Below are 16,860 nucleotides of genomic sequence, written 5' to 3'. Positions count from 1 at the left end.
TTTATACACATTAGCCTTATCATCATTTGTTAGCACTGATTAAGTAGAAAACACTAGGGAATTTTTCTGTAAGCGTGGAGCAGAGCAGTGGTGCACATAATGTTCACTCTTTGAAAACTAGAAAGAAAGCTCCAGTAGCACATATACTAAAAATTGGAATGAAAACTAGGAAGAAGTGTTGCAGAGGGCTGGGGATATGGCCTAGTGGCAAGAGTGCCTGCCTCATATACATGAGGCCCTGGGTTCGATTCCCCAGCACCACATATACAGAAAATGGCCAGAAGTGGCGCTGTGGCTCAAGTGGCAGAGTGCTAGCCTTGAGCAAAAAGAAGCCAGGGACAGTGCTCAGGCCCTGAGTCCAAGGCCCAGGACTGACCAAAAAAAAAAAAAAAAGAAATGTTGCAGACTGGCTGGACTCCAGTCAGGAGGGCATGGTCATTCAACAGCTGTGCCTCAGTCCCCAGGCAATTATATATGCTCACTTCTTGTGGAAAAGAGGTGGAACTGGGCGTGGAGGTCAGAGGTAGAACACTGAAAAGGGGTGGGCCATGAAAAGAGGGGAGGGGAGGAGAGAGGAGGAGAGAAAAGAAGAGCAAGGAGGGGAGTAGAGGAGGGGAGCGGAGGGGGGGAGAGAGAGAGGCAGGGAGGGGAGAAGAGGGAATGGAATGGGAAAGGAGGGGAAGAAAGGGGGGGGGGTCCTCTGTAATCCCACCACTTGGGAGGCTTAGACATGAGGACCCATGTCCTCATTAGGCCCATGTGTCCCAGTGTGGGCACTATAGTAAAATCCCACCTCAAAAAAAGGGAGGGAGGGAGGGAGGGGTTAGGAAGAGACCACTGCAGTAGGGGATAGGGCCAAACTTCAGGATTTTTGGCGGTGTTAGTAGTGTTAAGGTTCTTAGTGTTGTTTGTCTGCAGTATGGAGCATCAAACCCAAGACTTTGGGCATGCTAAGCAAGCCCTTTTCCATTGCACCACACCCCTAGCAACAAGGCCCAAGCTTCAGCTTCTCTCCTTTCTGTTCATCTACATTCTTTGGTCTCCAGTATTCCAAGCTGGACAGAAATGAAAGATAGTATTAAAGGTAAGCAGTGCAAATTAAAACAACTACTTGGCCAAGATTAGGAACTTTTGGTCTCCAAATCTCTCTCTCTCTCTCTCTCTCTCTCTCTCTCTCTCTCTCTCTCTCTCTCTCTCTCTCTTTCGCCAGTCCTGGGGCCTGGACACTGTCCCTGAGCTTCTTTTGCTCAAGGTTAGCACTTTACCACTTGAGCCATAGTGCCACTTCTGGCCTTTTCTGTTCATGTGGTCTGAGGAATGGATCCTAGAACTTCATACATGCTAGGCAAGCACTCTACCACTAAGCCACATTCCCAGCCCCCAAATCTCTCTCTATTAAGGCTCCAAACCTAAGGTGCAGAAACCATACCCACTAGCTTTACATCACAGCAGTGTACACACTCTTTTTTAACCACTCACCATTCCCACACACCCCCCCCCATGACTTCTCCACATCTTTGCACTTCCATGCACCAAAACTGACCAAATCCGTTTCAGAGTGAAGAAAAGGAAAAGTCCCAAGTAGAAGTTACTAGCTGATAGAGATGAATGTCAGGTTGAGAAGAACAGTAAGTAAATTGCGAATGTTTTCAATGATTACAGACCATCTTTTCCAGAAATATAAGATTAGTGGCACTGGGCACCTGTGGCTTACACCTGTAATCTTAGCTACTCAGGAGGCTGACATCTAAGAATCTCAATTTGAAGCCACACTAGGCAGGAAAAGTCTGACTTTTGTTTTCCTGGTTGTGGGGCTTGAACTCATGGCCCCGAGTCACCAGCGCCCAGCCCACAGATGAGTTTCTAAAGCTATCATTCTTTTTTTTTTTTTTTGGCCAGTCCTGGGCCTTGGACTCAGGGCCTGAGCACTGTCCCTGGCTTCTTTTTGCTCAAGGCTAGCACTCTGCCACTTGAGCCACAGCACCACTTCTGGCCATTTTCTGTATACATGGTGCTGGGGAATCAAACCCAGGGCTTCATGTCTTCGAGGCAAGCACTCTTGCCACTAGGCCATATCCTCAGTCCCTAAAGCTATCATTCTTTGTTGTTGGTCGTGGGGCTTAAACTCAGCCTGGGCAGTCTCTGAGTTTTTTCACTCAAGTCTAACACTCTACCACTTTAAGTCACAGAGCTACTTCTGGTTTTCTGGCGGTTAATTGGAGATAAGAGTCTCACAGACTTTCCTGCCTGGGCTGGCTTCAAACTGCCATCCTCAGATCTCAGCCTCCTGAGTAGCTGGGATTACAGGTGTCATCTCCAACTAACAAAAAAAAAAAAAAATGGAGGTGTGGCTCAGGTAACAGAACACCATCCTTGAGAGAAAAAGCTAAGAAACAGCACCCAGGCCCTGAGCTCAAACCCCACTCTTCCTTTGGTGGCCCAGCTTCTTAGGTCTTTTTTATTCCCTCACTCAAAACATAATGGAAGCACCAGGTGCTGGTGGCTCAGGGCCTATAATAATCCTAGCCTTCAGTTGCTGTTTGAGGAGCCAAGCAGTATGTAAGCCCTGTCTCCTGAACTCCATCCTGCTTTACAAGGCATGCACTGCAAACTCCCTCAAGCCCTCTTAGTTAAGGATGGTCTCTGGGGCAAACAATCATAAACAAAATCAGAAACTAAGCACAAAGATCATCTTTTCCTTTTCAGCTGTGCTAGGGATGGAACCCTCTCTCTGCCTGTGCCAAGGGCTCCACCACCCAGCCACACTTCCAGCTCACCAACTGTCTTAAACCAAGCTCCTAAGTAACAACCAGCATATGGAGGTCCATGGCATGTGCCAGGTGTATAAGACCCTGAGGGGTGGAGAAACAAAGTTCTAAACAAATCCTCCTACAGGAGACCTCTCCAGGATCTGTTTCTAATATATAAAATGACTGAGATAACTAGCACTCTCAGCTTTCCCCATCCCCACTCCTCTTCACCCCCAAGAAATGAAATTTTACTTTCCAAATAAAACGTTCCATAGAAAACAGACATATAGAATATATCAATGTAGAGCTTCTCTCTCGGCTAGGGAGAAGGGGGGCTGGAGACCTGACTGGAAAAATCCACTTGCTCAGCCCTCCCTCTAACTCTCCTCGGTACCTTCTGCATCCAGAGCTGACCTCTAGGGGACATTTGAAACCATACCCTGCAACTTCCCAGAGGCAATTCAACTGGGCTAGTCAAGGGCCAAAGAGATGGGACATCACACCCACCCAGCAGGTCCTGTTAATGTGCCCAGGAGAAACTTCCTTTGATTTATGCCAATGTTTCTATTCCACAGCTGGTGGCAAGTTTAAAGAAATACCCACTTGGGCTGGGATGTGGCACGGTGGCAAAGCACTTGCCTAGCAAGTGCAACGTCCTGAGCTCAATCCCCAGTACCAAAAAAACCCAAAAACCAAAAAACAACACAAAAAAAATCCACTTTATTGTCATGCTACATAACACAGTTGGATTTAAGGGTCAAAATAATTTTTTAGCAGAAATTTCCCATTTGTGTACTTTCCTCAATTAAGAAAAGCATGAGGGGCTGGGGATATGGCCTAGTGGCAAGAGAGCTTGCCTCCCATACGTGAAGCCCTAGGTTCGATTCTCCAGTACCACGTATACAGAAAATGGCCAGAAGAGGCACTGTGGCTCAAGTGGCAGAGTGCTAGCCTTGAGCAAAAAGAAGCCAGGGACAGTGCTCAGGCCCTGAGTCCAAGGCCCAGGACCGGCAAAAAAAAAAAAAAAAAAGAAGAAGAAGAAGAAGAAGAAGAAGGAAAGAAAAGAAAAGAAAAGCAAAGAAAAGCATGAGGTTAATGATCCTCAGACCAGGTAGCGTTCTTCCCTAGAGACAGTTTGGCTTGTCTGTTGTTCAGCACTCAGGTGTGTGCGGGGAATGGGCTCGTCCCTCACGAGGCTCTACAGCTGGCTTCTCTCGCCTTACAGTGGCACTCCCATCCGTGACAGGTGCAGGTCTTTTATTTATTCATTTATTTTGCCAGTCCTGGGGCTTGAACTCAGGGCCTGAGCACTGTCGTGGCTTCTTTTTGCTCAAGGCTAGCACTCTACCACTTGAGCCACAGCACCACTTCTGGCTTTTTCTAAACATGTGGTGCTGAGGACTTGAATCCAGGGCTTCATGTATATGAAGTGAGAGCACTTTTACCACTAGGCCACATTCCCAGCCCCAGTGCAGGTCTTTTAGAAACACGTCATTCATATAGAAAACTAACCACTCCATGAATTTCCACAAAGCAGCACACCGGTCTTTAGAGCCTCCCTGAGCCCCACCTGTACCCCTCTACTCCTGAGTTCTAACAATATTGTTTTGCCAGCTCTCAACTTTCTGGAAAGGAGTCACAAGGTGTAGAAGGCTGGCACACACTATTTGGAATAGAGTTTGCTTGTTATCACTACCGTAATGGCCGTCATCACACGGAGACAACACCACTCACAAATGGTCCTAGTGACAAGCACTGGGCATGGACTGGCTGGGTCACAGGGTTCAGAGGTTTTCTCTAGTATACTGAAGCCAGTTCTCCAAAGTGGCGGGGCTAATTGCCACTTCCACATACAGTGTGGTAGTTCTCGTTGTTCTCCATGCTTCTTAAAAACAAGTTTTAAAAAATTCCATTGCTCATTTTTCCTCCATAGTCACACACACACTCACACACACACACAATTTAATTAACTTTTGAGGCAATAATTTAATTAACTTATGTGCAATAATAAACTGTACCGTTTCAAGTGTAAATAGGGCTGGGGCCATGGCTCAAGTGGTAAGAGTACTTTGAGCTTTAACATTCAGATCTACGATCCTTTCTGTGAGGTACATTTTGTCTCTGCATGGATACTCAGCTATTCTAGTACAATTTCTTGAAAACATTTTTCTTTTGCCATTAAATTACCTTTGCAGAAAAAAAACTGGCTATGTATTTATGGGACTACTTTTTGGATTATATATATAGTGTTCTACTGATCTATATGTGTATCCCTTCACCAATACTACACTGTCTTGTAGCTTGTCTTGAAATTAGGTAATATAAGCCCCCCAACTTTGTTCTTAAAAATGCCTTTTATTATTCACGCACTGGTGGCTCACACCTGTAATCCTAGCTACTCAGGCAACTGAGATATGAGAGTCATGGTTCAAAGGCAGCCCAGTCAGGAAAGTCCATGAGACTCTTACCTGCAATCACCCACCACAAAAATGAGAAGTGGCACAGTGGCTCAAAGTGATAGAATGCTAGCCTTGAACAAAAGAGCTCAGGGACACTGTATAGGCCAGAGTTCAAGCCCCATGACCAAGAGAAAAAATTCCTTTAACTCTTTTGGATTTACATTTTCTTATAGACTTAAATCCATGGGTGTGGCTCAGTGGCAGAGCACACACAAATAGTGCACAAGACCTGGCATTCCCTCCCCAGCAGGAAAAAATGATAATCAGCTTCTCAATTTGTACATACCTCTTTTTCTTGCTAGAAGAAAGGATTCTATCAGCTTTCTCAATGAGTTAAGGGAGAATATATTAATATATCAAATCTGGCGGTAAATCAATGAGCATTCAATTAGCTTTCTGTTTTCCTCTGGCCTTTAAATAAATAGGATTCAATCTAGCAATGTCCTAATATTTCACTAGGGGGTCAATGGCCCACTGTAAAAATATTACTTCACTAAACAACTTTTATAAATAAATATTTGTATTTTTACTTGGAATGAATACTGAAATGCACTTGCCAAAGACAGCAAGTCAGCATATTTACTAATAAACTGTTTCAGGCCACATTTTAGGAAAGCATAAAACCACAACCAGAACAAAAAAAAAAATCTAATGTTTTCAAGTTCCGTATGTAAAGTGCCTAATTACATTATTCTGTAAAACTAACAGGAAGTTCCCTTCCGGCAGGATCAGGGTTCCATTACTCATAGTTTTGCCACAAATGGAGAATGATTTCCCACATCAAACAAATCCTCTCAACTGTTGCAGTTCTACCTGGTGGGTATCATGTGATCAAATGGAGCCGTATCAGTTCCAAACAGGTACCAAGAGGCAATCGTTGGCCAGCCATTAAGGCTCTCTGGTAAGCCACATCAGTCAGATGAACTGATACTTAAAAAAGCAAGCAAACAAACAAAAAAACCCACTAACATGCTCTCTTTTTCCTGTGATTTAGTCTGATGGCCTCTTTCAAAAAATACTGTTTGGGGGCTGGGAAAATGGCCTAATGGTAAAGTGCTCGCCTCATATACATGAAGCACTGGGTTTGATTCCTCAGCACCACATATGTAGAAAAAGCCAGAAGTGGCGCTGTGGCTCAAGTGGTAGAGTGCTAGTCTTGAGTAAAAAGAAGCCAGGGACAGTGCTCAGGCCCTGAGTTCAAGCCCCAGGACTGGCAAAAAAAACAAACAACGCCCCCCCCAATACTGCTTTAGTATAATTGTAGTTATTATTAAGGTATTGTACAAAGGAGTTACCACTTCATAATTCAAGTAATGAGTTCATTTCTTTTTTGAGGAATGTCATCCCTTCTCTGTTTCCCACTCCTGTACCTGCCCACAATCAGATTTTTTTTTTTTTTGACAGTCCTGGGGCTTGAATTCAGGGCCTGGGCACTGTCCCTGAGCTTCTTTTGCTCAAGGCTAGCACTCTGCCACTTGAGCCACGGCACCACTTCCGGCTTTTCCTGTTTATAAGATACTGAGGAATGGAACCCAGGGCTTCATGCATGCTAGGCAAGCACTCTACCGCTAAGCCACATTCCCAGAAAATATTTTTAATATCAAAATGTGTGTGTGCACATGCATGCATGTACATGCTGCTACTGGGGCTTCAAGCAGGGCCTCTTCTACAGCTGAGCTTTTTCCACTTAAGAATGGCACTCTACCAACTCAGTCACCACTCCGCTTCTGGCTTTTTGTTGGTTAACTGAATGAAGATATAACAGACTCATGGACTCTTCTGTCTAGGCTAGTTTCAAACCTTGATCCTTAGATCTCAGCCTTCCTTCCTTTTTTTTTTTTTGGTTGACCATGGGACTTGAACTCTGGACCTGGGCCCTGTCCCTGAGCTCTCTTACAGCTCAAGGCTAGCACTCTACCACTTTAAGCCACAACACCACTTCCAGTCTTTTCTGTTTATGTGGTACTGAGGAATCCAACCCAGGGCGCTTCATGCAGGTTAGGCAAGTACTCTACCACTAAGCCACATTCGCAGCCCAAAGCAGCAATCTTTTGTGTTTGTGGTGTTTTAGACAGGGTCTTGCTAAGTAGCCAAAGCTGGCCTATGCAGCTCAAGTTGGCCTCAACCTACACTTCCTGCCTCAGCTTCCCTGAGTGCTGAGGTTACAGGCATGGTCACTACATGTGGCTCAACAGTTCAAGTTCATGAGTATCACTCTATCTGGCCACCTCTTCATCTGTCTCTTCTACCTTCTGCATTCTGCTTCTACCTCAATTCTGGCTCCCTCTCCTTTTATCACCTCACCTCCATACTCGCTTTGCAATAGTATATCAGCCTCCATCTCTGCTTTCATTCTGGCTCTCCGATTTGTTCTCAACTATTTCAGTGATCTTTCACAAGTCAGAAATTCAATGTCCCCCTGAAGCTTCACAGACAGAGAATTTCTTCCAAAGTTGAACAGAGTTGCCACACAAAGCAGCAATCCCACCACTAAGTATGTATCCAAGGGAAATGAAAACCCATGTAAAGACTTGTACAGCTTATTACAACAGCATTATTCAAACAGTCAAAAGTATAAACAACTCACATGTCCATTGACTGGCAAATGGAAAAATAAAGAATGGTACAGATACACAACATTACAACATGGATGTACTTTGAACATATTATACTAATTTTAAAAAGCCAGACCACATGTAGGAAAGCTAGGTATAGTGGAGTACACCTGTAATCCCAACACTTGCTAGTCTGAGGCAGGATGATTTCCAATTCCAGGCCGGCCAGAGTAACACAGACCATCTCAGAGAACAAAAACTTGAAAGTGGTAGAGTCCAACCACAGGTCCTTGAGTTCAAATCCCAGTACCCAGTACTGTCAAAGAAAACATTCTTTTTTTTTTTGGTCAGTTGTGAGACTTGAACTCTGGGCCTGGGCACTGTCCCTGAGTTCTTCAGCTCAAAGCTAAAGCTCTACCACTTGAGCCACAGCACCACTTCTGGTTTTCTGGTGGCTAAGTGGAGATAAGGGGTTCATGGGGACTTTTCTGCCTGCGTTGGCTTCAAGCCATGAGCCTCAGATCTCAGCCTCCTGAATAGTTAGAATTACAGGCGTGAGCCACCGATGCCTAGTCAAACATTCTAAGACTTCAAGCATGAAGATAGTCACACAGTTCTGTGAATGTACTGAACTTGCACACTTCAAGTAGGAACATTTTTGGTTACATGAATGTATCTCAGTGGAGTAGTTTTTATTTTATTTATTTTTGCCAGTCGTGGGGCTTGTACTCAGGGCCTGGGTGCTGTCCCTGAGCTTCTCTGCTCAAGGCTAAGCACTCTACCACTTTGAGCCATAGCTCCACTTCTGGTTTTCTGGTGGTTAATTGGAGATGAAGAGTTTCTTGGGAACTTTTTTTCTGCTTGGCTGGCTTCTTTTTTTTTTTTTTCTTTTTTTTTCTTGTTTGTTTGTTTTGTTTTTTTGCCAGTCCTGGGCCTTGGACTCAGGGCCTGAGCACTGTCCCTGGCTTCTTTTTGCTCAAGGCTACCACTCTGCCACTTGAGCCACAGCGCCACTTCTGGCTGTTTTCTGTATATGTGGTGCTGGGGAATCGAACCCAGGTCTTCATGTATACAAGGCAAGCACTCTTGCCACTAGGCTATATCCCCAGTCCCTTTTTTTTTTTTCTTTTGGTACTGGGGATCGAACCCAGGACATTGCACTTGCTAGGCAAGTGCTTTGGCACTGAGCTACATCCGAGCCCCTTGGCTGGCTTCAAACCATGATCCTCAGATCTCAGCCTCCTGAGTAGATAGGATTACTGGCGTGAGACATTGGTGCCTGGTTCTGTTCCTACTTTTAAATAAATTAGAAGTCCTAAGAGAAAAGGGACATAGTATTATAAGTTTTCATCTCATCCCAGGACCAGGATATGAAATATCCTAGGAAATACTAGCATCAATTAATCTTCAAAGGGTTCCTCCAGGAAACCTGCAATGAGGCCCTGGTTCCTATCACACAGTCATAAACTTGGTCATGAGCATCACAGTCTGCCATTCAAGGATGAGCCAACTGTAAGAGGCCTCTGTGCCCACATTTACAGGGCTCAGGAACTCTCAAACTCCAGGGAAGCAGACCCTCAAGGCCAGCACTTTCTCATCTGAAATCCTGTTTTCCCAGGGAAACAGGCAACAGATATAACCCCCTACACCTTGAAAAAAGCTAAGAGCGCTCAGCTACGGCTGATGGGAACCAGAACTACTAGGTGTCTCACACCTGTAATCCTAGCTACTCAGAAGACTGATATCTGAGGATAGAGGTTTAAAGCCAGCCAGGGCAAGAAAATCTCTAAGACTCCTATCTCCAATCAACAACTAGAAAACAAGACGTGAAGCTGTGGCTCAGAGTGGTAGCCATTAGCAAAAGAGCTCAGGGACAGCACCCAGGCCAAATTCAAGCCCCATGACTCACAAAAATAGAAAAAAAAAAAGTGACTTATTCCTGCTTGTGGATACACACAGGACAGGTTACATTAAGGAAAATAAACAGCACAGTCTTTTCTTTCTGAAGAACGAAAACCAGAACATTCCATAAATCTGGTAAAAACTAGATAAATCCACAGAATTAGCAAAACCCATTAATGACACACTCACATAAAGTTAAGGGAACATGCCATTCATAAAATGTAATGTTCTTCATCCTTTTAATTTCCTGCAGTAAGGCTCTGGCATTACTGCTTAAACCAAACACCACCACTTGTTTAAATACAGAAGTGGACTCCACATTTGACTACTTTAATACATTCCTAACATTACTTTATTAACAGCAATTTATATCCCCCAATGAAATAAAAAGCTGCTACAAAGTCAGGTGCTGGTGGTTCATGCCTGTAATCCTAGCTGCTCAGGAGGCTGAGATCTGAGGGTTAAGTTAATAGAAAGCTTGGGCAGAAAAGACTTTTTTTTTTTTTTTTTTTTTTTTGCCATTCCTGGGCCTTGGGCTCAGAGCCTGAGCACTGTCCCTGGCTTCCTTTTTGCTCAAGGCTAGCACTCTGCCACTTGAGCCACAGCGCCACTTCTGGCGCACATATGTGGCGCTGGGGAATCGAACCCAGGGCTTCATGTATACGAGGCAAGCTCTCTTGCCACTAGGCCATATTCCCAGCCCACAGAAAAGTCTTTGAGACTATCTCCAATTAGTGAGCAAGATGTCAGGCTGGAGGTGTGGCTCAAGTGGTAAGCTTGCCAGCTGTGAGCAAAAAACCGAAATGATGACAGCACAGACCCTGAGTTCAAGCCTGGTACTAGCGCCAAAAACAAAACAAAAAGACCGGGCACTGTAAACCTAGCTATCCTAGTTTTTCGACTTTGAAGGGAACTCAGGCAGAAAACTTCATGATTTTCTCTTTTTTCTCCCTTTTCTTTCTTTTTTGTCAGTCATGGGGCTTGAACTCTGGGCCTGGGTGCTATCCATGAGCTCAAGGCTAGCACTCTACTATTTGAGCCACAGTGCCACTTCCAGTTTTCTGGTTGTTAACTAGAGAAGAGTCTCAGACTTTCTTGCCTGGGTTGGCTTTGAACCACAACCCTCAGATTTCAGTCTCCTGAGTAGCTAGGATTACAAATGTTTGCCTGGCTTCACGATTCTTATCACCAACTAATCAGCAAAAAGTGAAAAGTGAAGTATGGCTCAAGTGGTAAGAGTGCCAAAGAAGCTAATCAAGTGCACAGAGGGTAATGCTGGGACAGAGTCAGCCGGTAGAGCACATAGCCCTGGATTTGAGCTCTAGTGTCAGGGGAAGGTAGATGACACATTTCAGCAAACTGTTAGGAAAAGAATGAAAACACTTTAGATGTAAGCCTGGCAAGCAGACTCACAAGTTGCTGTCGTTTACTGTGGTTTCTCTACAGTATCTGCAGAACCAAAATAAAACAGCTGGAAGCCTGCACTGGACCAAATCTCAAAGCCATCTTTGAGCAGGCTGCCATTCCCTGAGACTCCATCCCCATTCAGAAGGACAGGAAAGTAAGCTTGGTCCCAGGAGCCATTCTAACAAAGCCCCCAGGCCTCCTCGCTCCTCCTCTGCTGCTTTTCTCTGATCCCATCACCAATGGAACCACCCACTCAGCATCCAAACTCATCTCCCTCAAAACTCAAACCCCCTTCTCAAGTTTATTTGATCATTTTCAAACTCAAAAAGCAGCCAGCACGGGCAATGGCTCACACCTGTAGTCCTAGCTACTCAGGAAGGTGAGATCTGAAGATCCCATAGTTCAAAGCCAGCCTGGGCAGAAAAGTCTCTGAGGCTCTTGGATTAACCACCAAAAATCTCCAAGTGGAACTGTGGCTCAAGTGGTAGAGCATTAACCTTGAGCAAAAAAGCTAAAGGATAGAACCCAGGCCCTAAGCAAGCCCCAGTACAGGCACAAGGAAGAAAAAAAAGTGAAGCTCTCCTGCCCATGTAATTAGTTCCTATCCTGTGTTATTTAGCAAGTTCAGTTCCCCTGTGCTGCTTTTGTTTTACTTCCAAGTTCTATTCAATTCATTAGCACTAACTCAAGTTCTAACCTTGGAGAGGTCGTTGAAAAAATGAAGATGAGGCAAAAGTTAGCCAAATGAGCCAGGTGCCAGTGGCTCATACCTGTAACAAGAGCCAACCTGCTAACAACAGGAAGCCAGATCCAGAAGAACATGGTCTGAGGCCAGCCCAGGCAGAAAAGTCAGACTATTTATCACCAAAATAACCAGGAAAAACATCAGGCTGTAGATCTACTCAATAGCAGAACAAGCACACTGGGCAAGCACAAGGCCCTGAGTTCAAACGGCTGGGGCTATGGCCTAGTGGTAGAGTGCTTGCCTCGTATACATGAAGCCCTGGGTTCAATTCCCCGGCACCACATATATAGAAAAGGCCAGAATAGGCTCTGTGGCTCAAGTGGCAGAGTGCTAGCCTTGAGCAAAAAGAAGCCAGGGACAGTGCTCAGGCCCTGAGTCCAAGGCCCAGGACTGGCAAAAAAAAAAAAAAAAAAAAGTGATCTAGATGAGAAAGAAGAGATAAAACACCACCTTTACTGAGGTTCCCACTGAGCTGCTGGCATAGGAGGAGGTACTATAACTTCCATTGCTTAAAGGGGAAGTTCCTGAAGTTTTGCAAATATATTCAGGTTAGCACTTCACACACACAGCACCGCTAGCTCCCTCGACTCCAACACCATCCCGTGATACATTTCCAGAACAATCATACCAACATTCCATTCATAGCACAATTTCCTGGAGAGGGTAGTGAAAACATCTTATGCTTCTCTATTTTCCCCAGGGACTGGTCCATAAGTAAATAAATGCTAGCTTAAAGCCATTTCATGACTGCCACCAACCAACGTGCAATGAAGCAATAGAAGTTTTGGAGGGTTTTTTTGGTGCCAGTCCTGGGGTTTGAACTCAAGGCCTGGGCACTGTCCTAGAGCTTTTTTGCTTATGGTTGCTGATGTTCTACAACTTGAGCCAGAGTTCCACTTCTGGCTTTTTGTTGGTTAACTGCAAATCAGAGTTTTACAGGCTTTCCTACCTGGGCTGGCTTCAAACCATGATTCTCAACCTTCTGAGTAGCCAGGATTACAGGCATGAGCCACTGCTGAGAGCTGAAGCAACAGAATTTAAAAGAGGTGTTGAACATGCAGAATGCATGTCAAAGGCAAGGAAACAGTTAGCTAAAACAAAATCCCTCTAAGACACTTCAGCCCTGACTCCACCCAAACCAGTCCTCTTCTTTCGAACATAGGGGCAATGAACACCTGAGTTCTAAGGCCAGTTCCCTAACTTCTGGCCACTTAACCTATTCAGACTTCAATTTCCTCTTCTATAAAAGTTCAGTTTGGGGGCTAGGGATGTGGCTTAGCGGTAGAGTGCTTGTCTAGCATGCATAAAGCCCTGGGTTCGATTCCTCAATACCACAGAAAAGGCTGGAAGTGGCCCAGTGACTCAAGTGGTAGAGTACTAGCCATGAGCAAAAAGAAGCCAGGGACAGTGCTCAGGCCCCGAGTTCAAGCTCCAGGAGTGGCTATAGATAGATGGATGGATGGATGGATGGATGGATACATATATACATACATACATATATACATACATACATAAATGAATGAATGTTCAGTTGGGGGGGATAGGAATGTGACCTAATGGTAGAGTGCTTGCCTAGTACACTTGAAGTCCTCGGTTCAATTCCTCAGCACCCATAAACAAAAAAAGCCAGAAGTAGTGCAGTGGCTCAAGTGATAAGAGGGCTAGTCTTGGGCAAAAAGAAGCTCAGAGACAGTGCTCAGGCCCTGAGTTCAAGTCCCAGGGCTGGCAGAAAAAAAAGTTCACCTTAGGGCTGAAGGCGTGATTCAGCATGCCTCAAGCATGCCTGCCTACCACTTGAGTCCCAGTACTGACAAAAAAATTTTTTTTTAATTGTAAAAAGAGCTGGGCGTTGGTAGCTCACACATGTAATCCTAGCTACTCTGGAGGCTGAGATCTGAGGATAAAGGTTAGAAACCAGCCAGAGCAGGTAAGTCTATGAGACTTTTACCTCCAATTAACTACCAGAAAACCAGAAGTGATTGATGCTTTTCAGAGTGGTAGAGTGCTAGCCTTGACCAAAAGAGCTCAGAGATAGCCTCCAGGCCCCGAGATCAAGCCCCATGACTGACATAAATAAAGCTTGGCCTCAGGCTCTTCTAATCTGTCCCAGCTATTCAGAAAGGTTGGATGGAAGGCCCATTTCCATTGCAAAGTCATTGGATCACCTTGCTCTTCTGTTTACTTGATTTACAAAACCTCTACAGAGGAAGTCTGAAGCTCTTTTTGACTTTTACTTATTACTCCACTTGAGTGTACGTACCTCCTCTGACCTACCACCAACATCCATCCACTCCACAGAGACCTAACTCACTGCCTCCAGTTCAACAGCGGTAGAGTAATAAATGTCAATATTACTGCCATTATTCCTTCAACAGAAAAGTGCCAGGTTAAGTATTCCATGTAATTTTCTGCCCTTCAGTTGTGTAAAGTCCTTTTAACAACTTTATAGTTGAGGAAGAGACCTTACCCAAAGCTACAAAACTCTGAAGGGTACAGGCGAAGAAAGTAGGAGACTCACACAACTCTGTCCATCCCCAAACCCATTCCCAACTTCTATATCATTGTTTGCTAATTATGCTGGTATCTAGGTATTAGGTGTCAAATCTTCTCTCTTGAAATGAAAGCTGTTAACAAGCTGCTTCTTGGTTTTTTGGAGTTCTGTCACTTCCAGATTAATATTAAGAGTGTGTGTGTGTGTGTGTGTGTGTGTGTGTGTGTGCGCACTATGGCTTGAACTCAAGGCCTCATATTCTTGCTTGGCTTTTTAGGCTCAAGGCTAGGACTCTGGGGCTGGGAATGTGGTAGAGTGCTTGCCTAGCAAGCATGAAGCCCAAGGTTTGATTCCTCAGTACCACATAAAAAGAAAAAGGAGGAAGTGGCACTGTGGCTCAAGTGGTAGAGTGCTAGCTCAGGGAGAGTGCCCAAGCCCTCAAGCCCCGGGACTGGCCAAAAAAAAAAAGAAGGCTAGGACCACCTGAGCCACACCTATACTTCCAACTTTTGAGTTAATTGGCTTTGAATCTTCTGTTCTGGGTGGCTTCCAACCAAGATCCTCATATTTCAGCCTCCTACATAGCTAGTATGACAGGTGTATTACAGGCATGAGCCACTGGCACAAGCTCCAAGTGTGCCATTGATAAGTCTTTAACTCACTGAATTCTCCCAACAGCCCTATAAGAAATAATCATTGGCAATTTACAAACAAGGAAACAGGCAGAGCAATTAGATCACTCAATCCCAAACACATAGCTGCTAAGTGCTGAATTTATTGAGTGGAATGGTAACTATGACAAATTAACTCCATTTACTGATTCAACAATTATATACTTCTACAGGCTGAGAATACATCAATGAAAAATTAAGAGAACATTTCTGATTCATAGAGCTTACAACTTTCTTTCCCAGTTATCTTTCATTCAAGGACATAGACCTAAATCCTTTTAAATATCCTAAGATTTTCCTACCAAAAAAAAAATCAAATTTGACTAGGCACCAGTAGCTCACATCTGTAAACCTAGCTACCAGGAGGCTGAAAAGATCTGGGGATCACAGCCTGAAGCCAGCCCTGGCAGGAAAGTTCGTGAAACTCATCTCCAATTAACCTTTTTAGGCATTGAGCTGTGGCTCAAATGGTAGAGCACTGGCCTTGAGCAAAAAAGCTCAGGAACAGCACCCAAGCCTGTGTTCAAGCCCAGGCTTGGCATAAAAAAAAAAGAATTCAGATAACCAAATTTAATATAGGAGAAAGAGCACAGGGCTTGGAGCCAGTGAAGCTGGGTTAAATTCTCGACATTGCCATTTACTAGCAGTGTGACCTGGGCAAATTCCTCCACCTGACTGTCCATTCCACAATGTGTAAAAGGGCTATTTATGAGAAACAGTTTATCACCTAAGTGATGCTTCTCGCACAACGCAGACATTTAGGACAGGTTCAATTAATGAGTTTCCTTCTCACCCCTCCACTCCTTTCCTGGAGACCCAGGCAACCACATAATGACTTCATAATCTGTCGCGTCACATAACACGTGTTTAAAAAAAAAAGACAACCTGGAATTACAATGAGAACTGAAAAGTAGCCGGGCTCTCGCGTCCCAGGGCAATCAATCCTCGCTGGGGATCGTCACCACGGTCTCCAGTTTCGGGCCCGGACGGCTCAGGTTGAGATAAAGGAGGGGACGCGTCCAGAATGACGGCAATTCCCAGCACAGCCTGGCAGCTGCTTTCTGCAGAGGCGGCTATTTCAAGCTGGGGGGCTCAGCGACCTCCAGACACGAAGCCACGCTTCCGGCTGGGGGGGCCCGGGAGGGTCCCCGGGCGCGAGTTCGGGTGCCGCAGCAGCCCTCGCGCCACCTGCCACCCCGAGGCCACCTCCCAGGAGGGGCCGCACCGCCGACCCCGGCGTCCCCGGCGCCCCCGTGACCTGTCGGCCAGAGGCTCCGGAGCAGGCCGCAGCCTGACCCCGAGCGACTTCCCTTCGGAACTCGGAGCTCCTCGGCCCGGAACGCGGCGAGCCAACGGTGGGAAGCCCTTACCTATCTTCACGACGGTATCTGCCATGCACCGGTCCCACTTCTTGCCGAGGTCGGACTCCGACATGTTCCCCACCCACAGCTCCAGCTTTTCCTTACGGCCGGCCCCCGCGCTTTGACTCCCGGCAAGTCTCGCGAGAGCCGGCCTTCCTTGCAGGCCCGGAAGGCCTACTCCCTAGATATCGCGAGATTACATGTGGTGCCCGTCCCTTCCGGTTTGGGTCGTCAAGGTGACAGGTTGCCTGGAGGCTTGAGGCGACTCTGACCTTGGAGCGGCTTCTAAGCCGAGAGAGGCTGATAGTTTTCTAGAATTAGTCCTAGAACTTTCCGGATCCAGAAGGCACGTGACGTAGTCATTCCTAAGCTTAGTTATTCTAAGTGAAGGCCTACTCTTCATTCATTCATTCATTCATCCATTCATTGCTGTGAAGTTCCCACCCCAAATCACCAAACCAGAAACTGCTCTGGCAAAGCCAAGTCAGAAAGTCTTTTGGCAGCCTTGGACACCTATCT

General features: G+C 45.5%; 1 protein-coding gene across 2 annotated transcripts in view; it reads right to left on the bottom strand.

Moving 5' to 3' along the window:
• Micos10 (mitochondrial contact site and cristae organizing system subunit 10) overlaps nucleotides 1–16,493 on the bottom strand; it is a 29,509-nt gene extending 13,016 nt beyond the window's left edge. Inside the window, exon 1 of one of the 2 annotated variants that reach the window (XM_048350371.1) lies at nucleotides 16,351–16,493. In XM_048350371.1, the coding sequence (XP_048206328.1) occupies nucleotides 16,351–16,414 (64 nt within the window). In that variant the 5' untranslated portion in view covers nucleotides 16,415–16,493. The remainder of the gene's footprint in view (nucleotides 1–16,350) is intronic. The other variant, XM_048350372.1, reaches the window with a different exon arrangement.
• Nucleotides 16,494–16,860: the final 367 nt, after the last annotated feature.

This window comes from Perognathus longimembris, chromosome 7 (assembly GCF_023159225.1).
Source record: "Perognathus longimembris pacificus isolate PPM17 chromosome 7, ASM2315922v1, whole genome shotgun sequence".
Classification (NCBI taxonomy): domain Eukaryota; kingdom Metazoa; phylum Chordata; class Mammalia; order Rodentia; family Heteromyidae; genus Perognathus; species Perognathus longimembris.
Note: the sequence above shows the minus strand (reverse complement) of the source record. Positions and strands in the feature narration are given on the sequence as shown.